Here is a 27,246-nt window from a genome sequence, read left to right as displayed (position 1 = left end):
GATTACCAGTGCCTAGGGATTGATCAGCCTTCAATCCCATCAATTTTCCAAAAGCCTTTCCGTACTATTACTTCATTACTTCCCTCTCACTGTACCCTGTGCTACCGGTGTTCCGAGTGTTCTCCTTTGTGTAAACAGAACCAAAGAATGTTTTTAGTTGGTCAGTCATTTCTTCATTGGAGGAGAAAGTGAGGACTGCAGATGCTGGAGATCAGAGCTGAAAATGTGTTGCTGGAAAAGTGCAGCAGGTCAGGCAGCATCCAAGGAACAGGAGAATCGACGTTTTAGGCATAAGCCCTTCTTCAGGAATGAGGAAAGTGTGCCAAGCAGGCTAAGATAAAAGGTAGGGAGGAGGGACTTGGGGGAGGGACGTTGGAAATGCGATAGGTGGAAGGAGGTTACGGTGAGGGTGATAGGCCAGAGTGGGGTGGGGGCGGAGAGGTCAGGAAGAAGATTGTAGGCTAGGAAGGCGGTGCTGAGTTCGAGGGATTTGACTGAGACAAGGTGGGGGGAGGGGAAATGAGGAAACTGGAGAAATCTGAGTTCATCCCTTATGGTTGGAGGGTTCCTAGGCGGAAGATAAGGCGCTCTTCCTCCAGGCGTCGTGTTGCCATGGTCTGGCGATGGAGGAGGCCAAGGACCTGCATGTCCTTGGTGGAGTGGGAGGGGGAGTTGAAGTGTTCAGCCACGGGGCGGTTGGGTTGGTTGGTCCGGGTGTCCCAGAGGTGTTCTCTGAAACGTTCCGCAAGTAGGCGGCCTGTCTCCCCAATAGTCATTTCTTCATTCCCCATTACACATTCCCCTGTTTCTCACTGTAAGGGACCTACATTCCCTGCCCCTCGGATGCTGTCTGACCTGTTGTGCTTTCCCAGCTTCACACCCATTGACTTACAGCGTCTCCAGGTTCCTCACTATCTCCGACTTTAACACCTTAACCCTTCAAACCTTCTGAGGCCCAGACACATTCCACAAGGTTATCCTCTCTCTCGGCATTAGTTCTCAGAGACGCTGAGTGAGCCTCTCCCCTTAATCACCTCTGGCCAGTCAAAAACTGACTTTTATCACTGTCCCTCTTACACAACAGCCGAATTGTCACAGGATAAAATCAGCCAATCAGAGAGCAGCTAATCACACCACTTTCTGTGATCAAAGTAATGAAGTATGAAGCAGCTGAAAGTTACTGACTACCAGGATCCAACTCCAGGGATTCCCACATTCATTCCAGGCTCTGCTGAGGGAGGCAGCGCAACAAATGTGGCACAACACCAAAGTGAAGAATCCATCAGAGTTCCTGCCTCTAATTCGTGGCCAGTGAAAAGTATGTGTCTGAACATTGGGTGAGAATAGAACTGGAGACTGACTGTCACAACCCTCCCCTTTCTTTCGCCTTCCCTGTTCACTCGGGGCCCAAATTATTGCCAGTCCCGAGTTGCCTCTTGCAAAGGTGGTGGTGAGCTGCCTTCTTGAACCGCAATATGGAGGAGCCAGTGTTTGACTGGGGTGGACAATGTCAGAAGTCACATGACACCGGGTTATAGTCCAATAGGCAGAGCACTGCCCCACTGTTGGACAATAACCTGGTGTCATGTGACTTCTGACTTCTTGACCTGCTGCAATCCATGTGCTATAGGTTGACCCAAAATGCCCTGGGGAGAAATTTCCAGGATCTTGACCCCACTGAAACAGGGCAGCTGACGACTAAGGGACATGATGTTAAAACTAAGGCCTGGACAGAGGTCTGGAAACCTGTCTCACAATGAATTGAGAGATAAATGAAAGTTTAAACCTTGGATCAATAGACCAGGGAATGAAAGACCAGTGAGTCTAACCTCTGTAGGGAAGCTATTGGAGAAAATAGTGAAGGAAAGACTTAATCTCTCCTTGGAGAGATGAAGTTTGCTCAGGTATAGTCAGCATGGCCTGGACAGAGGGAGGTCATGTCAAACAAATCTGATGAAATCTTTTGACAAAGTGAGCAAGTGTGTAGGTGAGGGTAGGCACTTGACGTAGTTTTGATGGATTTCAGCAAGGCCTTTCACAAGGCCCCACATGGGAGACTGGTAAAGAAGGGAAAGGCTCATGGAATCCAGGCTAACTTGGCAAGTTGGATCTAACATTCATTCAGTGACAGGAGAGAGAGGATAGTGGTAAAAGGCTGCAGGGTATCCTGTGACATACCTCAGGGATCAGTGCTGGGCCCCTTACTGTTTGTGCTGTATATAAATGATGTAAAAGAAAATGTAGGGGGAGGGGTGATAAGTAAGTTTGGGGATGACCCATCGAGAAGCCAATAACAGTGAGGAAGAAGGGCTTAGGTTGCAGGAGGATAGAAATGAATAGGTTATATAAGCAGATCAATGGTTGATGAAATTTAATCATGATCAGTGCGGAGTGATGCACTTTTGAAGAGGGAACAAGACGAGAACATTCTATGAGTGGCAGGACACTAGGAAGCTCAGAGGAACACAGGGATCTTGGTGTTCTTGTCCACAGATCCCTGAAGGTCGGAGAACAGGTTAACAGTGTCATTAAGGAGGCACGCAGGGCACTTGTCTTTATCAGTCAAGGTATAAATGATAAGATCAGGGAGCTGCACAGGACTTTGGTCAGGCCCCACCTGGAGTACTGTGTGCAGTTCTGGGCACCGCACTATAGGAAGGATGTGACTGTACTGGAGGGAATGGCAAGGGGATTTACCGGGGTGGAGCGTTTCAGCGATGAAGAGAGGCTGGATTAGCTCAGGTTGTTTTCTTTGGAGCAGTGAAGTTTGAGAGGGCGACCTGATAGAGGTGTATAAAATTTTGGGGGTGTAGACAGGGGGGATAGAAAACAGCTATTCTCCTCAGTTGAAGAGTCTGGAACAAAGGGTCAGTATAAACCTAAGAAAAGCAGGAGCTTTAGAGAGGATTTGTGAAAAAACACTTCCACCCAGAGGGTGGTGGGGGGTCTGGAATGCACTCCCAGGGAGGGTATCTGAGGCAGAAACCTCACAACTTGATGGGTAATTAAAATGTCATAACATTCAAGGTTATGGCTCTAGCATAGGAAAGTGAGACCAATGTAGGTAGTGGTGTATTTTTGATGGTATAGACTGGATGGGCTGTTCTATCCTGGATAATTCAATGAGGAAGGGGAATGAGGTATGGGAGACAAAGGCGAGTAAATGACAAATGAATCACCAGTGACGTCATTGAATGGCAGAAAAGTTCAAGAAATCTTGTAGCTCTCTTGAACAAAGAGGTCCATGCAGATCCAGCTCTGGGGTATGGCTATGGGTGTTAAGACATGTCTGTCCATTGAGCTCTATCGTGCAGAGTCCTGTGGTGCAGGTGGTAATCCCCTCTGAGGCAGGCCTCTTGGATAGGGAAGGTGCCTCAGTCATGTGGACCAACAGGTTGACTTGTAAATCCTTCCAGCATGCACCAATGGCACAGAAAGGTTCCTGGTCAGCCTCATGTTGGGAAGACAGTTAGAACCTCTATCATTGTCATCCATAATTCTAAACTGCAACATGCTGATAAAAAATGTGTGTTGCTACAGCAACGCAGACTCCCTGAGTGACAAAAAACAGCACCAGAATTTATTTTGGGATTTTCATGGTAGGAGGCCTGTCCTCGAACATTGAAAGCGATTGTTATCATGGCCATGTAACTTCACAGGCATTCTGTCCGACTGCAGATTCCGTGCTAAAAGGAATTATGAGCAGTTTTGGGTCCCATATCTGAGGAAGTGCTAGTGTTGGAGGGGGTTCAGAGGAGGTTTACAACAATAATCCCGGGATGAAGGGCTTGTCATATGAGGAACGGTTGTGGACTCTGGGTCTGTACTCGATGGGGTTCAAAGAATTTGGAGGGGGGATTTGATTCAAACTTACAGAATACTGAGGGGCCTGGATAGAGGGGATGTGGAGAAGATGTTTCCACCAGGAGGAGAGACCAGGACCCGAGGGCACAGCCTCAGAATGAAGAGACAACCCTTCAGAACAGAGATGGGGAGGAACTTGTTCAGCCGGAGGGTGGGGACTCTGTGGGACTCATTATCACAGAGGGCTGTGGAAGCCAAGTCATTGACAGTATTTAAGACAGAAATAGATAGGTTCTTGATGAGTAAGTGGATCAAGGGTTACAGGGTTTGAGAAACATATCAGCCATGATCAAATGGCAGAGGGCACTCTTCTGGTCTTACGCCAGGGTGATGTTACCCGAGTGAAGCAAGTATATACAACAATTCCTCACTCTTGCTAGATAATAAAGCTGGAGCATAGAGGGTCAGGACTCGATAATACAGATGCAGCATCGATAGACTATCGGGGGTACTGTAACTCATTCCACTGTTCCACGCCACAATTATTCATTGTTTTATTTTTATTGGAGCTTTGCTCGGAAACCACAGAAATCCAGCTCTCAGCTGTTGTAACTTTAAACGATCCTTCTGGGATCTTGGAAACTGGGAGTGCCGAATCAGCATGGAAGGAGTCCACACAGTTACAGGACGGCCAGTCACCACCCCTTACATTGTTTTTATTTATTCACTCATGGGACGTGGGTGTTGCTGGCTGGGTCAACATTTACTGGCTGGGTCCCTAGTTGCCCCTTGAGAAAGTGGGAGTGAGCTGCCTTCTTGATCTGTTACTGCCCCATGTGCTGTGGGTTGACCCACGATGCCCTTGGAGAGAGAATTCCAGGATTTTGACCCAGTAACAGTGAAGGAATAGCGATATATTTCCAAGTCAGGATGGTGAGTGGCTTGGAGGGAACTTGCAGGGGGTGGTGTCCCCATGTATCTGCTGCCCTTGTCCTTCTCGGTGGAAGTGGTGGTGGGTTTGGAAGGTGCTGCCTGAGGAGCCTGGGTGAGTTTCTGCAGTGCAGCTTGTAGATAGTACATACTGCTGCTACTGAGCATCGGTGGTGGAGGGAGTGGTTGTTTGTGGATGTGGTGCCAATCAAGTGGGTTCTTTGTCTTGGATGGCGTTGAGCTTCTTGAGTGTTGTTGGAGCTGCCCCCATCCAGGCAAGTGGGGAGTATTCCATCACACTCCTGACTTGTGCCTTGTAGATGGTGGACAGGTTTTGAGATGTCAAGAGTCTAGATTAGAGTGTTGCTGGAAAAGCACAGTAGGTCAGGCAACATCCGAGGAGCAGGAAAATCGATGTTTCAGGCAAAAACCCTGCAGTCCTCACTTTTGCCCTTTGGGGAGTCAAGAGGTGAGTTACCTGCTGAAGTATTCCCATCTTCTGACCTGCCCTTGTAGCCATTGTGTTTATGTGGCATGTCCAGTTGAGTTTCTGCTCCATGGTAACCCCCAGGATGATGATGATAGTGGGGAGTTCAGTGATGGGCAGCAGGTAAATTGTCTCTTTTGGTGATGGTTATAGCCTGGCATTTGTGTGGCGTGAATGTTACTTGCCACTTGTCAGCTCAAGCCTGGATATTGTCCAGATCATGTTGCATTTGAATATGGACTGCTTCAGTATCTGAGGAGTCATGGATGGTGCTGAACATTGTATAATCATCAGCGAACATTCCCACTTCTGATGGAGAGAAGGTCATTGATGAAGCAGCTGAAGATGGTTGGGCCTAGGACACTACCCTGAGGAACTCCTGCAGAGATGTCCTGGAACTGAGATGACTGACCTCCAACAACCACAACCATCTTCCTATGTGTGGTATAACTCTAACCACTGGAGAATTTGCCCCTGATTCCCATTGATTCCAGTTTTGCTAGGGTTCCTTGATACCACACTCGGTCGAATGCAGCCTTGATGTCAAGTGCTGTCCCTCTCCCCTCCCCTCTGGAATTCAGCTCTTTTGTCCATGTTTGACCCAAGGCTGGAATGAGGTCAGGAGCTGAGTGGCCCTGGGGGAACCCAAACAGGGTGTGACTGAGCAGGTACTGTTGATGACACCTTCCATCAGATTACCGGGGATGGAGAGTAGGCTGATGGGGCGGTAACTGGCCAGGTTGGAATTGTCCTGCTTTTTATGTACAGGACATACCTGGGCAATTTTCCACATTGCAATCGACGTTTCGGGCATAAGCCCTTGGAAGGGCTTATGCCCGAAACGTCGATTCTCCTGCTCCTCGGATGCTGCCTGACCTGCTGCGCTTTTCCAGCAACACATTTTTCAGCTCTGATCTCCAGCATCTGCAGTCTTCACTTTCTCCCAATTTTCCACATTGTCGGGTAGATGCCAGTGTTGTAACTGTACTGGAACAGCTTAGCTAAGGGTGTGGCCAGTTCTGGAGCACAGGACTTCAGTACTATTACTGGAATATTGTCCGGGCCCACAGCCTTTGCAGCATCCAGTGTCTCCAACCATTTCCTGATATCACATGGAGTGATTGGAATTGGCTGAAGACTGGTATCTGTGATGCTGGGGGAGCCAGAGATGGATCATCCACTCAGCACTTCTGGCTGAAGATTTTGCAGATAATAACCTCTGCTTGCATTTATATAGCACCTCTGACTTCCAAAGGGCCCTTCCGGGTGTAATCAAATAAAACCAAGCCACATAACTCAGTGTTGGATGAGGGAACTAGGGGCATACAGTGTGGTTGTAAGGAGTCTCGAGACAGGATGAAGAAAGAGAGAGACACCGGTGAAGGAGGAGAGAGACAGGGTGAAGAAAAGAGTGAGACAGGATGAAGGAGGAGAGAGACAGGGTGAAGAAGGAGAGTGACAGGGTGAAGGAGGAGAGAGACAAGGTGAAGGAGGAGAGAGACAGGGTGAAGGAGGAGAGAGACAGGGTGAAGAAGGAGAGAGACAGGGTGAAGAAGGAGAGAGACAGGGTGAAGGAGGAGAGAGACAGGGTGAAGGAGGAGAGAGACAGGGTGAAGGAGGAGAGAGACAGGGTGAAGGAGGAGAGAGACAGGGTGAAGGAGGAGAGAGACAGGGTGAAGAAGGAGAGAGACAGGGTGAAGAACTTTAGAGAGGCATAGTTTAGGGCCTAAGCTGCTGAAGACAGAATGAACGAAAAGAGAAACCAACTCAGCTGCAGGATTTTGAAATACAAACAGGAAACAGTGAGCGAGCAGCTGGGCATGACTGATGGGTGATGCATGAACTCCTGGTGTTCTCTTATTAATAAACTCTTTGTGTGTCACATTTTCAGTTCTTGTTGCTCCTTTAAGGAACATGAATTTGAAATGTATAGAAATTTTAGTGTTCAGGGAAAAACTTGCCCTCAAATTACCTGAAGCTACCCAAAATCACCTGGTAATTACCTGGGGTACATTTCCTAATCGTTGTATATTGTATCTTTCAAAACTTTCTACCAGAACCAGTCCATACACATTTGACAGAACCATGAATAAGGAAGGCTGTCTCGTCATCACAAGGGCGCAGTCACAAATATATTGACACTTGTGTATGGTGAGCTGTTTAAGAGGGAAGAGAAGGATTGAGGAGCACAGCATATTGGCCAGGAGAGTAGCTAGCAGACAGTTGGAGGCTTGCCATGGTGTTTGGGAACTGATGGGAACATCAGACAAGACCTTCCAGTGTTGGGACATGAAAATCCATAAGACCATAAGACATAGGAGCAGAAATTAGGCCGTTTGGCCCATCGAGTCTGCTGTGCCATTCAATCATGGCTGATAGGTTTGTCAACCCCATTTCCTGCTTTCTCCCCATAACCTTTGATCCTCTTTACAATCAAGAACCTATCTATCTCCCTCTTAAATATGCTCAATGACCTAGTGTCCACAATCTTCTGTGGCAGTCAATTCCATAGATTCCCCACTCTCTGGCTGAAAAGGTTTGTTCTTACCTGCGTTCTAAAAGGTCTTCCCTTTACTTTAAGGTTGTGCTCTCAGGTCCCAGTCTCTCCTGTTAATGGAAACATCTTCCCAACATCCACTCTGTCCAGGCCATTCAGGATTCTGAAAGTTTAAATCAGATCCCACTCATCCTTATAACCTCCATCGAGTATAGTCCCAGAGTCGTCAAACGTTCCTCATTTGTTAAACCTTGCATTCCCGGGATCATTCTCATGAACCTCTTCAGGAGCCACTCCAGGGCCAGTACATCCTTCCAGGGCTATAGGGCTCAAAAGTCTGAGGAATTAAAACAGCTGAGTGACATCTTGCTGCAAATGGAAGTCAATCAGAACTGATCTGGATTGAGAGAATTTGGGGAATAGTTATGACACAGACATATCAGATTGGCCTGCAGATATGTTCACTGGGGTCAACTGAGGTCATGGGATGAAGCTGTGCCATGAGTGGAGGCAGGGTAAGTCTCAGCATAAAATCCTCAAACATTAGTCAGTGAGCTCCTCAGGGAAAGCATCACAACAACATAATAAGGAAAAGATTACAAATGGTTTTACTCTGTATATAAACCCAGTGCTATCCCTGTCCTGGGAGTGTTTGATGAGGACATTGGAGAGGGTGCTATACTCTGCATCTAACCCCATGCAGTCCCTCTCCTGGGAGTGTTTGATGAGGACAGTGTAGAGGGAGCTTTACTCTATATCTAACCCTGTGCTGTCCCTGTCCTGGGAGTGTTTGACGGGTCTACAGTGTACAGGGAACTTCATTCTGTATCTAACCCCGTGCTGTCCCTGTCCTGGGAGTGTTTGACGGGTCTACAGTGTACAGGGAACTTCATTCTGTATCTAACCCTGTGCTGTCCCTGTCCTGGGAGCTTTTGATAGGGGACAGTGTAGGGAAAGATTCACTCTGCATTTAATCCCGTGCTGTCCCTATCCAGAGTTGTTAAACCTTCATGTATCTTTACCTGAATTGCCGTTTAACCTCATACAATCCTGTACAGAAACAAGCTGGTCAAATATTGAATGTGGTTGTAACGATGAGAAACTGTCCCTCCTTATTCTTCAGTACAACTCAACAGGGCATTAGTGAGACTGCACCTGGAGCACTGGGGACAGTGACTGTCCCCTTATTTGAGGAAGGATTTAGTTACATTGGAGTCAGTTCAGAGGAGGTTCACTGGATTGATTCCAGAGATGAGGGGCTTGTCTTATGAAGAGAGATTGAACAGTTAAAGCCGATCCTCTCTGGAGTTTAGAAGAATGAGAGGAGATCGATTTGAGGTCTTTAGGATGCTGTAAGGGATTGACACGGGAGACATGGAGAGGATGTTTCCTCACATGGGACAATTCAGAACGTGAGGTCATAGCTTTAGGATAATGGCTAGTAGATTTCAAACCAAGATGGAGAGGAATTACGTCTCTCAAAGGATCATGAATCTGTGGAATTCATTACCTCAGAGCGTGCTGGATGCCGGGACAATGACTTAATTCAAGGAGGAGATAGACAAATTTTTAATCAGTAACGAGTTGGAGGGCGATGGGGAGAAGGCAGGAAAATGGAGCTGAGGCCGAGATGAGATCAGCCATGATTATATTAAATAGGAGCAGGTTCAATGGACTGAATAGCCTATTCCTGCAACTAGTTCTTCTGTTTATGTTCTTATGTTCTTGTGTTGTCTGCTGTATTTGGCATGGTTGACCACACCATGGTCCTCCAATGTCACCTACATTCTGTTGGTTAACCCTTTCCTGTCCAATTGTAGCCAGCGATGCGGTTACAATGTTCTCACTCCCTGCTCCTGACCGTTACCTCTAGCCTCCTCCTCTTTTTCATCTCCATGCTTCCATCTGGTCTTGCCATTTAAAGAGATGACACCAGGTTCTCCAAGTATTTTGATGGGCCACTTCTCCCTGGACTCTGAAATGCTAGTCTGCTCGTTCACACTCCCCATTCCCTCAGCTTCCAAATCCATCTCCCTTCCTGTCAACAGTCTGAACCTATCTCTGCAGCTTCACGTGCCAAACTAAACTTCAGAGCCCATTCTCTCCATTATGATGACCTCCTGCTTCCACCACCATGATATCACCCACCTCCATCTCCCCTGCACGCAGCCTCAACTGAAACCTTCCTCCCTGCCTTTGTCATGTGGGAGACAGTGAGGGCTGTAGATGCTGGAGATCAGAGTCGAGAGTGTGGTGCTGGAAAAGTAGCATCCGAGGAGCAGGTGAGTCAACGTTTCAGGCATAGGCCCTTCATCATGGATAGCTTCATCATTCCTGATGAAGGGCTTATGCTGCCTGATCAGCTGTGCTTTTCCAGCACCACACTCTTTGACTTTTTCCTGTGTGGGCCCATTTTAATTCAAGCGTCTCTGAAGCTAACATGGAAGTGAGGCAGCATTGACCTTCATGACTGGGAGGAACTCGCTGCCAATTATTCAAAATGGCACCAACTCATTCATCAAGCTGAAAAGGCTTTGAGTCCAAGGGGAGGGGAAGCAAATCCCATCATGGGACATCCTGCTCCTCATGACCCAGGATCCGGGTCGGGATTGGCCTGTTCACTGACCCGTGGCAAGAACTGATTGTGCTGAGTAGGCATCATCCTCCCAGGCCAATATCCAGAACTCTTGATCATTCCAAAACTGTCCCACACAGCTTCCTCCTTGAAGTTAGCATTAAACTGAACCCATCCAAACTCTAAAAGTTATATCTTTTGTTTTATTAATTCATGGGACATGGGTGTCGCTGGCTGGGCCAGCATTTATTACCCATCCCTAGTTGCCCCTTGGAAAGTAGGGGTGAACCACTGCAGGGCATTTGTTGTAGGTAGACCCACAATGCCCTTAGGGATTTGACATTGCAATGACTTTCTGACATTAGCTCACAGGTCAGCATTCCCTCAATTTGTTCTTGCAATCAATCCCTCCGTTATCTCCCGCTCCTGAGGAGGGGTCACTGGATCTAGAACGTTGACTCTGATTTCTCCCACTGCAGCTGTTAGACTTGCTGAGCTTTTCCAGCAATTCTCAGCATTTTCTGATTTCCAGCATTTGCAGTTCTTTGGGCTTTTTTTCCTCCATTAGCCCCACCATCTCTCTATCTGTGTGACCTCCTCTCGAACCCCTGGGATCTTTCCATTCCCTAATAGCAGCCGTGCCTTCAGTTGCCTGGATTGTCCTCAGCTCATTGAACCCCTTCCTAAAGCTACCAGCTTTGAGTAGCTGAGTCTGGTGGCTGTCTCCCCATCACACATACTCACCTGGCTGCAAACAAGGGTTAAAGGAAACAGTTCAGGAGGGCTACAAGAGGTAATCCAATTGGAGGACTTTAATCTTATGAACGAACCTGATTGGATAGTTGGTGGCTCAGTGGTTAGCATTGCTGCCTCACAGTGCCAGGGACCCAGGTTCAATTCCAGCCTCAGGTGACTCTCTGTGTGGAGTTTGCATGTTCTCCCTGTATGGGTTTTCTCCCACAGTCCAAAGATGTGTAGGTTAAGTGAATTGGCCATGCTAAATTGCCCATAGTGTGCAGGGATGTGCAGGCTGGTTAATTAGCCGTGGTAAGTGTGAGGTTACGGAATAGAATTGGGTTGGGTCTGGGTGGGATGTTCTTCAGAGGGTCATTGTGGAGTTGATGGGTCAAATGGCCTTTTTCCACACGATAGTGTTTCTACGATTCTGGATACAGTGGTGGAGGTGACAATGAGAGAAAGTGAGGACTGCAGATGCTGGAGTACCAAAGTTGAAAAATGTGTTGCTGGAAAAGCGCAGCAGGTCAGGCAGCATCCGAGGAGCAGGAGAGTCGATGTTTCAGGCATAAGCCCTTCTTCAGGAATGGATGATAAGGGCTTATGCCCGAAACGTCAATTCTCCTGCTCCTCGGATGCTGCCTGGCCTGCTGTGTTTTTCCAGCACCACATTTTTCAACTCTGGAGATGACAATGAAAAGCATTGGACTGTAATTAACGCCCCAAGCTAATCTTCTCCCCAAACCACCCTCTCTCCCTCTCCCTCTCCCTCCTCCTTTTCGGTGAAAGTAAATGCAAGAAGTGCTTTTGGTTCTGGGAGAAAGTGTGCAGGTTGTTGAAACTGCAAGAAACCCTGGGAAAGTGTTGCTGATATTTTTTGGTTCTGTTTCCCCTCCAGCTGCTGGCCTTACCCTCGGGACAATGAGCGAAGGAAGTGAGCAAGTGGCAGGTGATGCAGAAGTTGGCTTGCGGAGTCACAGGCTGCTGGAGATGTGCCTCATTATTGGGATTTCTCCCAAAAACCTCCGGCGGGTGATCCAGGTACGTGTCCCAAGTTATACACTCGATAGTCATGACAGGGCTCCTCCCTCCTCCTTGACACTAGCTGCACCATTCCACACTCAAACACCTTCCAGTCCTCCAGAAGATTCATTTCACCCTGTTTCTCTCTCTCTCTCCACAGATGTTGTTAAGTTTCTCCAGCACTCTCTGTTCTGATTTCAGATTTCCAGCATCCACAGTATTTAGTTGTTAACCTCCACAGTCCTGCTTCCCTGTTGTCCAGGTAACAGCCATCATGCAGACTTGGTGTCCCGTCTCTCCCCACCTTAAGGAATCGCCTTTGTCACTATGTGTATGTCCTGTGAGTGTGGGCCAACAGTTCACAGCCCAATCAGAATACTGGGTCAGTCACATCCTGATCTCATCCCCTCCTGATGTCCACACAGGGTACACCACCCCACAGGGTTCAATCTGTCATGGTCAGACACAGGAGACCCCATTTCTGGCCAAAGGCATGAAACTCATTTCTAGGGACATGGGTTAGAATCTCACCATGAGAAAGGCAGAGGTTTGAATTCAACATGGCGACCAAGAAAACATTGCCGATTACTGGAAAACTCCATCTGGTTCACTAACGCTCTTTAGGGAAGGAATCTGCCATCCTTACTTGGTCTGACCTACATGTGACTCCAGACCCACAGAAGTGCTATTAATTTTTAACTGCTTTCAGGGCAGTTAGGGAGGGACCATTAATTGCTGACCAGCCAGTGCGCCATATCTCATGAGCATATTTCTTTTAAAAATCCAGAATAAAAACTGAAAGAACTGTGGATGCTGTAAATCAGAACCAAAAACAGAAATTGCTGGAAAAGCTCAGCAGGTCTGGCAGCATCTGTGGAGAGAAATCAGAGTTTATGTTTCAGGTTGAGTGACCTGAGGAAGGGTCACTCGACCCGAAACCTTAAGTCTGTTTCTCTCTCTATAGATGCTGACAGACCTGCTGAGTTTTTCCAGCAATTTCTGTTTTTGCTTGAAATATCCACCTGTGCTAAAGGTCAGAATAAGGACAATAACATCGATACTATTGGAACCCTTGCTGAAGTTTCATTGTTTTTTGTTTAATTGCCTTTATCTAGTTGTGCCATTTGTATTTACACACACCACAGCCATATTTGAAAGATGACCATAGAAACCTTGGCAGCACCAACAATCTCTTCAACGTCTTTGATGTTTGTGTCAGAGATGATCACTTTGAGCCTGTCTTCCTTTCAGATCATAATCCCCTGAGATTTATCGCTAAGTTTATAAATAAAACCCCAGACTCATCCAGATGGAGCTTAAATCCACAGCCATTTAACATAAAAATTGTACTATTTCCAGGAAAGAAAATATAATTACTAATGCCTTATCCCAAGTGTAGACTGTGATAAATTTAAGAAGGTGACCAGTAAAGTTGGATAATGAGTAAGAATCTTGTGAGAGGAAGCATGAATGGCTGTGAGGTTTGTATTTTGTTTGTTGTCTAAGAGTTACTTTGTCATGAAGTGGACTTCATTTCAAAATAGTGTTTCATATTTTTGAGGGGGGAGACTCATTGAATCCTCTCTTATATTTCAGTATTTTTGTTTTATGACTGATGGACTTTGGGACAGCTTGGGTTAAAAAGGAAAAAACAGACGAAACAATCACACAGAGGGTGGTACGTGTTTGGAATGAGCTGCCAGAGGAAGTGGTGGAAGCTGTTACAATTACAGCATTTAAGAGATATTTGGATGGGTATATGAATAGGAAGGATTTGGAGGAATATGAGCCGGATGCTGGCAGGTGGGACTAGATTGCGTTGGGATATCCGGTCGGCGTGGATGGGTTGGACCAAAGGTTCTGTCTCTGTGCTGTCCATCTCTCTGACTCTGACTAAGCTTTGTTTATTGGAGGCCAGGCCTGGAGGATAATTGCAGACTGAGTTTTGATTTAAAAGGTTTTAATTAGATTAGATTCCCTACAGTGTGGGAACAGGCCCTTTGGCCCAACAAGTCCACAACAACCCTCCGAAGAGTAACCCATTCCCCTATCCTACATTTACCCCTGACTAATGTCCCTAACTCTGTGGGCAGTTTAGCATGGCCAATTCACTTAAACTACATATCTTTTGGATTGTGGGAGGAAACCCACACAAACACAGGGAGAATGTGCAAACTCCACACAGACACTTGCCTGAGGTAGGAATTGAACCCAGGTCCCTAGCACTGTGAGGTAGCAGTGCTAACCACTGAGCCACCATGCCATTCCAGGCAGGGGTCTAGCAGACATGATGAACCCCACCCCAGGAACATCATCATGTTTAAACAGATAACAGATTTTGGCTATTAATGAGGTCAGCATCTGGGAATTAGTTCCTGTAAGGCTGAGGGAGACCCTATGATTAAGCAGATGGAAGGTATTGAATGGTGACTCAGGCCTTGGGAAGAGTCCGGGGTCGGAGGGGGAGGAGATCCTGAATTAAAGGTTTTTTTTGAAACCCAAGTTTTCTGTGAGATGGTTCTGGGTTGTTGCTGAGAGAGTGAGAAGATTTGAAAGCTCCCTGCCTAATCTACGAGCCCAGCTTCAGGAAATCCAAAGATAGGAAACAAAAGCAGATATCGCTGGAGGATCCCAGCAGGTCTGGCAGCATCTGTGGAGAGAAAGCAGAGATAATGTTTCGGCTCCGGTGACCCTTCTCCAGAGCTGAGAACGAAGTTCTGAGGAAGGGTGCCTGGACCCGAAACGTTAACTCTGCCCTGTCTCTCCGCAGATGCTGCCAGACCCGCTGAGTTTCTCCAGCAATTTCTGTGTCTGATTTCCAGCATCCACAGTTCTTTGTTTTTTTCCAAACAGCAGAGAACTGAGGTAGACATATTGCGGCCTTCGCCTGGGTGGACTGAAAAGGTGAACCTGATCAATGTTTCAGTAAAAACCAGCCAGGGTGTTCACATTTATATCTGCAACACAATGCATCGTGAAAACTGTTTATTTAAGCTGGTCAGTTTGGTTGTTTTCTCCTATTGATCTTGTGTCTGTCTAGTGAAAATACAGCCAAAAACTAATGTTTCAGGTTTAAAACACAGACATTAATTAGTTTACTGTGGTGTTTAATCTTCTCTCTGCTCGCACTAGTTTGCATTAAATAAGCTGTTAAATTTTCTGGTAATGATACAAAAATGGTGTCTGAAGATTAATTATTCACAAAGTTTGGGATTGGTTATTTGAAAGTCTGGTTAGGAACCATTGGAGTGACTCTCTAAGTTCCCTGATGGTTTAATTTTTCTCTGCTGTAGGTACAGATGTAGAAAGCTGCTTTGGTCCTGCTGTCCATGTTGTAACAATCCTGTTAAGGGGAAGCTGAATAAACAGAACAAAAAAGGAGTAGAAGGTCATGTTGACAGAGTGAGATGTCACAGAAAGGGAAGAGGCTTGTGAGGAGTTTATTACATTAGTGTTCTGTATTGTATCATATTAAGGGGATAGACTCTGGTTCCACCGACTTGTTCCAGTCCCATCTCCTCAATTCTCATCATCTCTGGTCCTCTGATAGTGTGAGGGGTAAATCACTCTTTCTCAATAAACTCTCTGCTCTTCAGCCAGTCAATGGAAACCTTTTTTCTTCTGTTTCTAAAAGGGCATTGGTTAGGCCATGTTTGGAATACTGTGTACAATTCTGTCTCCTTGCTACTGAAAGGATGTAGTGAAATGTGAAAGGGTTCAGAAAAGATTTACAAGGATGTTGCCAGGGTTGGAGGGTTTGAGCTACAGGGAGAGGCTGTTTTCCCTGGAGCGTCGGAGGCTGAGGGGTGACCTTATAGAGGTTTATAAAATCAAAAGGTGTATGGATAAGATAAATAAACAAAGTCTCTTCCCCAGGGTGGGCAGAGTCCAAAACTAGAGGGCAGAGTACCAAGGTGAGAGGGGAAAGATTCAAAAGGGATCTAAGGGGCAACGTTTTCACGCGGACAGTGGTGTGTGTATAGAATGAGCTGCCAGAGGAAGTGGTGGAGGCTGGTACAATTACAATATTTAAAAGGCATCTGGATGGGTATATGTGTAGTAAAGGTTTAGAGGAATATGGGTCAAATGCTGGCAAATGGAACTAGATGAATTTAGGATATCTGGTCGTCACGGAGGAGTTGGACCGAAGGGTCTGTTTCCGTATTGTACATCTCTATGACTCTAAAAGCTCCACCGTCTGAAATTTTGTTATCTACTGACATCCTTGAGCTCATTATAACCCTCTGTTTGGCTCTGCTTCCCAAACCCAAGTGGGACCTCCACATTCTCTCTACTACGAAAGGTTTCCTCCTCTCTGCCAATCTCTACACTACATCTGAGATTGACGTGGGCTGGCATGGTGTCTCAGTGGTTAACACTGCTGCCTCACAGCACCAGGGATCCGGGTTTGATTCCGGCCTCAAGCAACTGTCCGTGTGGAGTTTGCACATTCTCCCTGTGTCTGCATGGGTTTCCTCCGGGTGCTCCAGTTTCCTCCCACAGTCCAAAGATGTGCAGATTAGGTGAATTGGACATGCTAAATTGCCCATAGTGGCAGGTTCATTAGTCAAGGGTAAATATAGGGTAGGGGAATAGGTTTGGTTGGGTTACTCTTCAGAGGGTCGTGTGGACTTGTTGGGCAAATGGCGTGTTTTCATTCTATGGAAATCTCACCTAATATAACAAATGTAACAAAATAAAATGCTGCTTCCCAAGCCTGAGCTTGTGTTACACACTGTCCCACAGGAGGATAGCCCTGAGCTCCAGTCTGGACTCTGCCAGCTGCAGTCCTTTCTGAGGATTTCGAATATCCCCAACCTTCCCTTCCTTCGACAAGCACCAGCCAGATCGCAAAACGAAGCTTAGCCCCAGGAAGCAGCGACTGTTGCTATTCCTCACCTTTCTTTTCACTCTGTACCTGGGTAGTTTTCGGACTGAAATCAAAACAATAATGCTCATTTGGATCCAAGTAAAAATCTAAAGCTTGGTGGCTGCTGTAAATCAGAAACAAAAACAGAAATTGCTGGGAAAGCTCAGCAGGTCTAGCAGCATCTGTGGAGAGAAATCAGAGTTAACGGCTCGGGGTCTGGGAACCCTTCTTCAGAAGGCCTGAGGAGGGGTGACAGGACCCAAAATGTTCACTCTGATTTCTCTCCACAGATGTTGCTAGACCTACTGAGCTTTTCCAGAAATTTCTGTTTTTGTTCATTTGGATCCAGGTCTGTCAATGAGATCCTTTCCTTTAACCGATATGTTTGGACGTGTTATTACACACCTCCACGGTTATTGCATCTTCAGGTGGGACTTGAACCTGGACCTCCTGGCCTAAAGATAAGGACATAACCCCTATACCATAATACCCTTTTTAAGACCCTTTTTTTGAGAATAGTTTATTAACAATTTGGACTCTACAGTTCCTTCTGTACCCAAGCCCAACCTGCTCTCCCTTTATGTGGAATGTTGGTGTTGGACTGGCGTGGTCAAGGTCAGAGGTCACACAACACCAGGTGATAGTCCAACAGCAGTGCACCTGATGAAAGGGCAGCGCTCTGAAAGCTTGTGATTTCAAATAAACCTGTTGGACTATAACTTGGTGTCATCTGACTTCTGAGCGTTTATTTCTACCCAGTCAATTAAACTAGTCAATAAACCAAGCCAGTGAGTTGATAGTGGAGGAACAGTTTTGGAGTCCTGTATTATATCACACAGTTTGCTTGCTGCTCCTTAATGACGTGCTGTGTCTGGTGCAGGACATGCACAGCAGTTTCTTTGACGCCACAGACATTACTCCAGAGGTTCTGTCCATTCATGCTCCACCGTTCACCGGGCCTCAAACAAATGTTCACACCGACTCGCAGAGCTCATCGCACAAGCAGGAGGAGATCGTGGGACCAACGTTCACTTCAGCCCAACTCTTTGGAAATATGGAAACTTTTAAGGAGCACCTCAACGTTCCAAAGGGAATCGAGCTGTGTGGCCTGCCGGAGCTGTGCTTCCCAGGTGAGAGACTTAGATAGCCGTGTCCCAGACTCAGGGGAATGACTTACCAGGCAGCATATCAATTGACCCTTAGTTTTCTCAAGGCTAACACTGTTTTCATTGGCTGATAGGCTGGAGAGCCAGAGAACAGACAAACAATTAGGAAAACCTGCTGGAGACTTCCCAAAGACTGGATGAGGTCCTGAATGGATCTTCAGAGTGAGGAAAGGCAGCCACTGGGGACAGAGAAGGGGAAGTGGGACTCATCAGAAAGGTCAAAGGGAAGCAAATGTAAAAGGGTAGTTTTGCTAAAACTTTACAAGGAACTAGCCTGACCACAGCCGGAATACTGTGAATAATTTTGGGTTCCTTATCTAAGGACAGGTGTACTGGCATTGGAGGCAGTCCAGAGAAGGTTCACTAGGAGGGACTGTCTTGCAGAGAGGTCAAGTAGATTGAGTCTGAACTCATTGGAATTTAGAAAAATGAGAGGTGACCTTATCGAAACAGTTTGGCGGTGGGGGGGGGAGGGGTTGACAGTGTAGATACAGAAAAGCTTTTTCCCATTGGAAGAGAGTCCCGGACCAGATCGTATAGTCTCAGAGTAAGAGGCTGCACATTTAAGGTAAAGATAAGGAGGAATTTATTCTCTCAGAGTCTACAGAACCATGTGGCATTCTGTATTACACATTGACGCTTGGTCATTAATGATATTCAAGGCTGAGATAGACAGATTTTAAATCAGGAAGAGAATCAGGGGTTACGGAGAAAAAGCGAACCGAGCCTGGAAATTCCTCCTCATTTCATCCTGTAATGGCCAATCCTCTTATTCTGAAAAGATCAATCTCTGGTTTGAGATTCTCCAACTTCAGCCTCATAGCATATCCCTTGTCAAATCCTCTCAGAATTTTAAACATTTCACATGTGGCCAGCTCCCCACTCACATCAGTCCAGCCCCATGTCCCACTTGTTGCGGCCAGTTCCCGATCAGACGGCTGGAATCCCAAATCCCACCATGGGGCGTGGGTGTGGTCCTGACGGGATCTTCAGAGCAGTACGAAAGATAGAGCCCCCTGTGCCCAACACATTCAGCATTTTTCAAATCGCTTTATTCAATTTGTTCAATTCCTGAGGCATACAAGCTCACAGGGCTATGGGGAAAGAACAAAGGAAGTGACACGGATTAGACTACCCTTTCAAAGAGCCAGAACAGGCATGATGGCTGATTGGCCTCCAGCTGGTCAAGAGAGAGTTGTGGGCGGCACGGTGGCACAGTGGTTAGCACTGCAGCCTCACAGCGCCAGAGACCCGGATTCAATTCCCACCTCAGGCGACTCTCTGTGTGGAGTTTGCACATTCTCCCCGTGTCTGCGTGGGTTTCCTCTGGGTGCTCCGGTTTCCTCCCACAGTCCAAAGATGTGCAGGTCAGGTGAATTGGCCATGCTAAATTGCCCCTAGTGTTAGGTAAGGGGTAGATGTAGGGGTATTCGGCGGGGCGGTGTGGACTTGTTGGGCCGAAGGGCCTGTTTCCACACTGTAAGAAATCTAATCTAAAAAAATAGTTTGGGGAAACAAGGTTTCCAAGGAGGAGAGTGGAGAGATTCTCAAATAGGTCCATGGAGTTAGCCCATTGGTCAGCCATGATCTCATTGAATGGTGGAACAGGATTAAGGGCTGAATGGCCTAGTGCTGTTCCAATGGGTAACAGGCAACAGTCAATCCCTAGAGAAACTCTCCCATCATGAACCCATTCAGATCTGCTTCAGAAGGGACCACCAGTCAGTGCCCAGTATCCATTATCACTGGACAAGTGAGGTCAGAATCTCAGCAAACTCCGTCTCCCTTCACTACCACCAGCCCTCCATGTCCACTATCCTGACACTCACTGTGGTTTCAGAAACCCAATAATTATGGTCTTTCTCTCTTTGTCTAATGATTTATTCCAATATTAAAGATTACAGAAAGATATCCATTAGCTCAGCCTGGGAAGGAGCATTTAACCTTCTCACAGACTGGACTCAAAGTCATAACACCATAAGAACGAGGAACAGGAGGAGGCCATTCAGCCCCTTGAGCCTGTTCCACCATTTAACATGATCGTGGATGATCTCATCTCGACCTATGCTCCACTTTCATGCCCACTCTCCATTACCCTTCAACCTGTTACTAATTAAAAATCTGTCTATCTCCTCCTTAAATTTACTCACTGTCCCAGCATCCTCCATGCTCTGGGGGAGTGAATTCCACACATTCACAACCCTTTGAGAGAAGTAATTCCTCCCCATCTCTGTTTAAAATCGACTACCCCTTATCCTAAAGCTATCACCTCTTATTCTGGAATGCCCCACATGGGGAAACATCCTCTCCATCTACTTTGTCAATTCCCGTTGGCATCTTCAATATCTCAAGTTGATCTCCTTTCATTGCTCTAAACTCCAGAGAGTATTGGCCTAAACTGCACAATATTTCTTCAATAGAAAGACCCCTCTTCTCTGGAATCAATCTATTGAACCTTCTCTGAACTGCCTCCAACACAATTACATTCCTTCTCAAGTGAGGAGACCAAAACTGTCCACAATACTTTAGTTGTGGTCTCACTAGTGTTCCTGTGTACTGTAGTTGCATCAATACCTCCCTACTTTCACACTCTACTCTTTTAGCAATCAATGCCATAATTTATCCTGGCCTTCTCTGGAGCTTTGTGCAAAATTTATTTGCCACTCTCCAGCCAAATATTGTCGATCATGATAATTGCAGGATGTTGTCTGAGCAGACTGGATCAAGGGGTGAGCTCTGGGTAGTGCACCTCAGGGAGGACGTGTTCACACTGCTGGGGTGGGGTGGGGTGGTCACATCACAGATTCACCAGAACAACACCGGGGCTGAAAGGGTTAATTAATGGGGGCTCTGAAAAAAGCTCATTACAGACTCTCAATATTAATTGTTTCTCTTTCCACAGATGCTGCCAGACCTGCTGAGTTTCTCCTGCAATTTTGGTTTCTAGTTCAGATTTACAGCAGATCTGCAGGAATTTTACTCCATGTTAGTTCATGAGGACGGGCTGCATTGAGTATTGAGAACTGTGAAAGGATTGAATAGGGTGGATGTAGGAAAACTATTCTCTCCGTTAAGAGAGACCAGAACAAAGGGACAAAACTTTCAAATTACAGCCAGCTATTCAGAGTGATTGTCAGGAAACAGCTAGGATAAGGAATACAGCACTTAGGAACAGGAGGAGGCTATTCAGCCCCTTAAGCCTGTACTACCACATTTCAGACTGACTCCCCCCCCACCTCCCCCCAATACAGTAGGCTCCCTTGTTTATCAAAAATCTCTCTAACTTAGCCTTGAATAAATCTAAATATACAGCTTTCACTTCCTTCTGGGAAATACTCTCATGACCTTTCCATAGAATAGAAATTCTCTTCCTATCTCAAATCTGTTCCATAGCTTTCAGTCTCTTCAACAAGAGGAAACATCCACCCATTATCCACCCTCTATCCACCCAGTATCCACCCAGTATCTGCCCAGTATCCACCCACTATCCGCCCAGTGAACATCCAGATTCTGCCCAGTATCCACTCAATATCTGTCCAGTATCGGCCCAGAATCCACCCACTATCCTACATCTATCCACCCACTATTCGACCAGTATCCATACATTATCCACCCACTATCCACCAACTATCTGCCTACTACCCTCCCAGTATCCACCCACTATCTGCCCAGTATCCACCCATATCCACCCACTATCTACCCAGTATCTGCCCACTATCTGCCCACTATCTGCCCACTATCTGCCCAGTATCCGCCCACTATCTGCCCACTATCTGCCCAGTATCCACCCAGTATCTGCCCACTATCTACCCAGTATCCACCAGTATCTGCCCACTATCTGCCCAGTATCCACCCAGTATCCACCCAGTATCTGCCCACTATCTACCCAGTATCCACCCAGTATCTGCCCACTATCTACCCAGTATCCACCCAGTATCTGCCCACTATCTGCCCAGTATCCACCAGTATCTGCCCACTATCTGCCCAGTATCCACCCAGTATCTGCCCACTATCTGCCCAGCATCCACCCATCCATTCAACTCAGCATCTTCAAAAAGATCACCTCTCATTCCTTGAAACTCCAATGGATATAAGTCAAACTCTGACCTCACAGGATACACAAAGGAGTGCAGTGAAAATCTGGAACTGTCTTCCCTCAAGAGTTGGTTAGGAGGGTGGGATTCTTTTGATAATTTCAAGACGGTTGTCGATAAATATTTATTGGGTACATGCCTTTTTAGAAAGTCCTTGACAAGGTGCTGCAAGGGAAGCTGTGAAGTATGGTAAGAGCCGATGATGTCAGGGGTAAGGTACTGGTATGGAGAGCGGATTGGCTGACTGGCAGAAGGCAGAGAGTGGGAAATAAAGGGTCTTTTTCAGAATGGCAGCCAGTGACGAGTGGAGTTCCACAGGGGTCAGTGTTGGGACCACAACTATTCACGTTATACATTAACAATCTGGATGAAGGGATGAGCAATGTTGTTGTTAAGTTTGTAGATGACAAAACGATAGTTGGAGGGACAGGTAGCATTGAGGAGGCAGGGAGGCTGCAGAAGGACTTGGACAGAGTGGGAGAGTGGGCAAAGAAGTGGCAGATGGAATACAATGTGGGAAAGTGTGAGATTATACATTGTGGTAAGAAGAATAGAGAGGTAGACTATTTTTTAAAAGGGAAAATGCTTTGGAAATTTGAAGCACAGAGGGACTTGGGAATCTGAGTTCAGGATTCTGTTAAGGTTAACATGCAGGTTCAGTTGGCAGTTAGGACGGCAAATGCAATGTTAGCGTTCATTTCAGGAGGGCCAGAATATAAGAGCAGAGATGTACTGTTGAGGCTGTATGAGGTTCTGGTCAGACCGCATTTGGAATATTGTTAGCAATTTTGGGCCCCGTATCTAAGGAAGGATGTGCTGGCCTTGGTGGGTGTCGAGCTGAGGTTTACAAGAATGATCCTGGGAATGAATGTCATTTGAGGGGTGGTTGAGGACCCTGGGTCTGTACTCGATGGAGTTTAGAAGGATGAGGGGGGGGGGATCTGACTGAAACTTACAGAATACTGAGAGGCCTGGACAGAGGGACATGGAGATGTTTTCACTCAGTAGGAGAGACTAGGACCCAAGGTCTCAGCCTCAGAGTGAAGGGATGACCCTTTAGAACAGAGATGAGGAGGGATTTCTTCAGCCAGAGGGTGGGGACTCTGTGGAATGCATTGCTGTAGAGGGCTGTGCAGGCCAACTCAATGACAAATTGAAGACAGAGAGAGATAGGTTCTTGATTAGTAAGGGTTATAGGGAGAAGGCAGGAGAATGGGGTTGAGAAACCTATCAGACATGATCAAATGATAAAGCAGACTGAATGGGCTGAATGGTTTAATTTTGCTCCTTCATCCTATATCATGTTGTCTTATCAAGGACTATGTATGAGAATAGAGTTCAGTGACACATCAGCCATGAGCTAGTACAATGGGGAAAGGGTGGAGTGACAGAATAGCCTCCTACTGATTCCCGCGATGTTAGTTATTTCCTTGTTGCATCTTCTATATAAACATTAACCAGTGAAACACTCCCTTTCCCTAAACTTCTGACATTTAACAATGTGGATTCACTATATAATGTTTCAGTTCCTATCTTCCTGGTGGTGGAAACTGAATAAAGATTTGTGCACCTTGTGTCTCTCACTGTGTCTCACAACATGGGTGCTGGGGGAAAAAAATAAGCAGTTAGGCAGGAGTGTGGGAGAGAAAAGCAAAGAAAAAAAATAAACAGGACTGTCAGAGGTTCTGTTCACTCTAAGAAAAAAAAGAAACAGGAATGACTTTTAAAACAAATAAAATGTTTCAGTAACAAGAGCAGCAAAAGCACAAGCTTTTTTAGACGTTATCAGCTTTCCCACTCGATTGTCAATATTGTTGTCCGTTGCTCACTACCCTGAGGTCATCTGGGACTATGGGACCCTTCCCTTTCCTTTTATTGGTACAGAAGTATTTCTTTGTCAGGTTAGAGGAAATCAGAGGCAGAGTTATTTGATTTGTGCTTTTTGTCCTGTTTTTGTTGTTTCTGACTGTCCTGGTGTTTCTCACCATCTCTCTCTCTTTCTCTCGGTATATCTCTCACCGTGTGTGTGTGTGTGTGTGTTTGTGTGTGTGTGTGTTTGTGTGTTTGTGTGTGTGTGTCCCTCTCCATCCTTCTTTCTCCTTCACTTTTCCTGAGCTGTCTCTTTTGTGCTATATGCTTCCTCCCTGGTCTCTATCTTTTTCCCCTCTCTGTCTACATCTCCCCTGTTTGTCTTTGTATATTTATGTTCTCTTTCTGTCTGTCGCTCACTCCTTGTTTTCCCATCTCCTTTTCTCTTTGTCTCTTTCTCTCCCTGATTCTGTTTGTCTCCCATCTTTCCCACTCCCTGAATGCCTCATGCCCTTGGTAATCCGCTTCCTGTCATGTTGTTCACTCTGTCCTCCACCCTCCACACTTATCCCCTTTACCCCGCACCCCCCCCCCTACCCCCCACGTCTCTCTGTCTCTTGCTCTCTTCTTCACCCTTTCCCAGATGGATTTAAGCTTCCAGTAGAAGAGCAGGAAGAGTCTTTCCATTTCCTGGTTCTGACGGATATCCTTGGGAACAGACAACAGGGAGTGGTGCTCCACATTAACAGAGAGATAAAGGTGAGCATTTGAAACAATGGGTTTCCTACAAAATGCTGGGGTTGGGGCAGCGTTTTAATCCGTGGAATTAAAAAGAGAATTCTAAAAATAGAAAACCTTTTATTTTCTGAGAGGGATGTGTGTCTTTGGAACTCTGCCTCAGAAACAGTGCAGGTGGGGTCTTTGATTAGATTTAAAGCACGGGCAGATCGTTTCTCGTGAGGCAAGGAATCAAGGGTTATCGGGGTCAATGGAAACATTCACAATCACAATTTTACTGAATGGCAGAGCAGGCTTGAGGGGCTGAATGGCCTACACTTCCTAATTATCATGTTCACATGGTACAGTAAATGGCAGGAAATTGACTTGGGTCTAATATGAAGGAATATGGATCCAAGGTGGGCCAATAGAGTCCGTTCAGATCGGTCCAGATTAGGGGGGTGGGGGTGGGGAGGGGGGTGGGGGTGGTTGGGGGGGGGTGGGGGGAGGTGTCAAACTGGGGAACAGTTACAGAATAAAGGGACATGCATTTAAACCTGAGATAGGGTGGAATTTCTTCCCTCTGAGGGTAGTGAATGTCTGGACGTTACTAGCCTCAGAGGGTTGTGGAGGCTAGATTACTGAAAGTATTTAGAGAGGAGGTGGATAAGTTTGTGAACTATCAGGAGTTGATGACTATGAGGAGGGAGCTGAGGCCTGGGGTAGATGAGGCCTGATCTTATACAATGGCAGGGCAGATCTGAGGGGCAGAATGGCCTTTCCTTGTTCCTATTCCTTATGTTCTAACAGAATGGTGGAACAAGCTGCACACTACCTCCTCCTGTTCCCTCCTAAATGAGTGACAGGGCTAGAGTTAATGGCAGCATCCCAATTTAGGTTTCCTGCTTGAGATTACAGTACACCTAGAATACTGTGGGCAGTTTTGGTCTCCTTTTCTGAGGAAGGATGCTCTTTCTCTCAAGGGAGTGCAGTGAGGGTTTTCCAGGCTAATTCCAGGGATGGTGGGACTGACGGATGAGGAGAGATTGACTCACTGTTTTCACTGGAATTCAGACGAGTGAGGAGGGGAATCTCATAGAGACTTATATCATTCTAACAGGACTAGACAGGGTAGATGTAGGGAGGATGTTCCCGGTGGTGGGTGCATGCAGAACCAGGGGTCACAGTCTGAGGATTCAGGGGAGACCATTTAGGATGGAGATGAGGAGACATTTCTTCACCTAAAGACCGGTGAGCCTGTGGAGTTCAGGAAAGAGTTGATGCCCAAACATTGAATGTATTCAAGAGGTGGCTAGATATAGAACTCGGGGTGAATGGAACCAAAGGTTATGGGGAGAAAGCAGGATTAGGCTATTGAGTTGGACAATCAACCATGATCGTGATGAATGGTGGAGCAGGCTCGAAGGGCTGAATGGCCTCCTCCTGCTCCTACCTTCTGTGTTTCTATGTTGTGTTTCTAAGTTTTATTTTGCTGTTAATATGTATTAGGGGTGGGTTTGATCTCCACAGAGGTGACCCCCCCTGCCCTTCCTCCCTTTCGGACAGTTGATGACCCTCTGCCTTAAGGTTTAACCTTGAAACGGGTCAAGAGTCTGCTGCTGGAAAAGCAGAGCAGGTCAGGCAGCATCCGAGGAGCAGGAGAATCAACGTGTTGGGAATGAGCCCTTCACCAGGAATGATGCTGGGGAGACTGGACTCTGACCCAGCAGGAGGAAGATTGGCAATGGGGGAGAGGCAGTTGGGGGAAGGGGAGAGGGGAGGGAAATGTTTTGGGAAAGTGAAGTCATCAAATGTCTTCCACTGCCTGACCTAAGGTTTTGCCTTTGCAGGAATCCGATCTTTATCCATCTCCCTCCGAGAGCACGGAACTCACAACAGACTGTTCTGAACCTTTCAAAGTCCTGGTCCCCTTTGGGATCTGCATCATCACAAAGTTTCCATATTATACAGTGCTGAAGGAATGCCTTTCCTGGTAAGAGATTTACCCAGTGACTGTTCCCCCTACAGGGTCCAGAATGCATGTGGAGATAGAAACCGAGCTTAGTGACCCATCATCAGAAATGGGAAAAACATTAGAGATGTAACAGGGATCAGGCAAGAGACTGGGAAAGGGCCTGGGGACCTCCAGTTTGGGATAAAAGGGAAGGTCTGTGCTAAGGGGGAGACAAAACAACTGCAGATGCTGGAATCCAAGGTAGACAAGCAGGAGGCTGGAAGAACACAGCAAGGCAGGTAGCATCAGGAGGGACAGGCAGGAGGCTGAGGGAACACAGCAAGGCAGGTAGCATCAGGAGGGACAGGCAGGAGGCTGGAAGAACACAGCAAGGCAGGCAGCATCAGGAGGGACAAGCAGGAGGCTGGGGGAACACAGCAAGGCAGGCAGCATCAGGAGGGACAAGCAGGAGGCTGGGGGAACACAGCAAGGCAGGCAGCATCAGGAGGGATAGGCAGGAGGCTGGAAGAACACAGCAAGGCAGGCAGCATCAGGAGGGACAAGCAGGAGGCTGGGGGAACACAG

The 27,246-nt window shown here is 46.8% G+C and overlaps 1 protein-coding gene across 2 annotated transcripts in view; it reads left to right on the top strand.

Moving 5' to 3' along the window:
* The window catches only part of LOC140462813 (DENN domain-containing protein 3-like), a 152,304-nt gene that overhangs the window by 35,572 nt on the left and 89,486 nt on the right, over positions 1 to 27,246 (top strand). For both annotated transcript variants that reach the window (XM_072556138.1, XM_072556141.1), the window contains exons 2-5: positions 11,927 to 12,069; positions 17,802 to 18,051; positions 24,634 to 24,749; positions 26,558 to 26,700. In XM_072556138.1, coding sequence (XP_072412239.1) covers positions 11,950 to 12,069; positions 17,802 to 18,051; positions 24,634 to 24,749; positions 26,558 to 26,700 — 629 coding nt within the window. In that variant the 5' untranslated portion in view covers positions 11,927 to 11,949. The remainder of the gene's footprint in view (positions 1 to 11,926; positions 12,070 to 17,801; positions 18,052 to 24,633; positions 24,750 to 26,557; positions 26,701 to 27,246) is intronic.

Source organism: Chiloscyllium punctatum, chromosome 37 (assembly GCF_047496795.1).
Source record: "Chiloscyllium punctatum isolate Juve2018m chromosome 37, sChiPun1.3, whole genome shotgun sequence".
Classification (NCBI taxonomy): Eukaryota; Metazoa; Chordata; class Chondrichthyes; order Orectolobiformes; family Hemiscylliidae; genus Chiloscyllium; species Chiloscyllium punctatum.
This window is presented reverse-complemented; position numbering and strand designations above follow the sequence as displayed.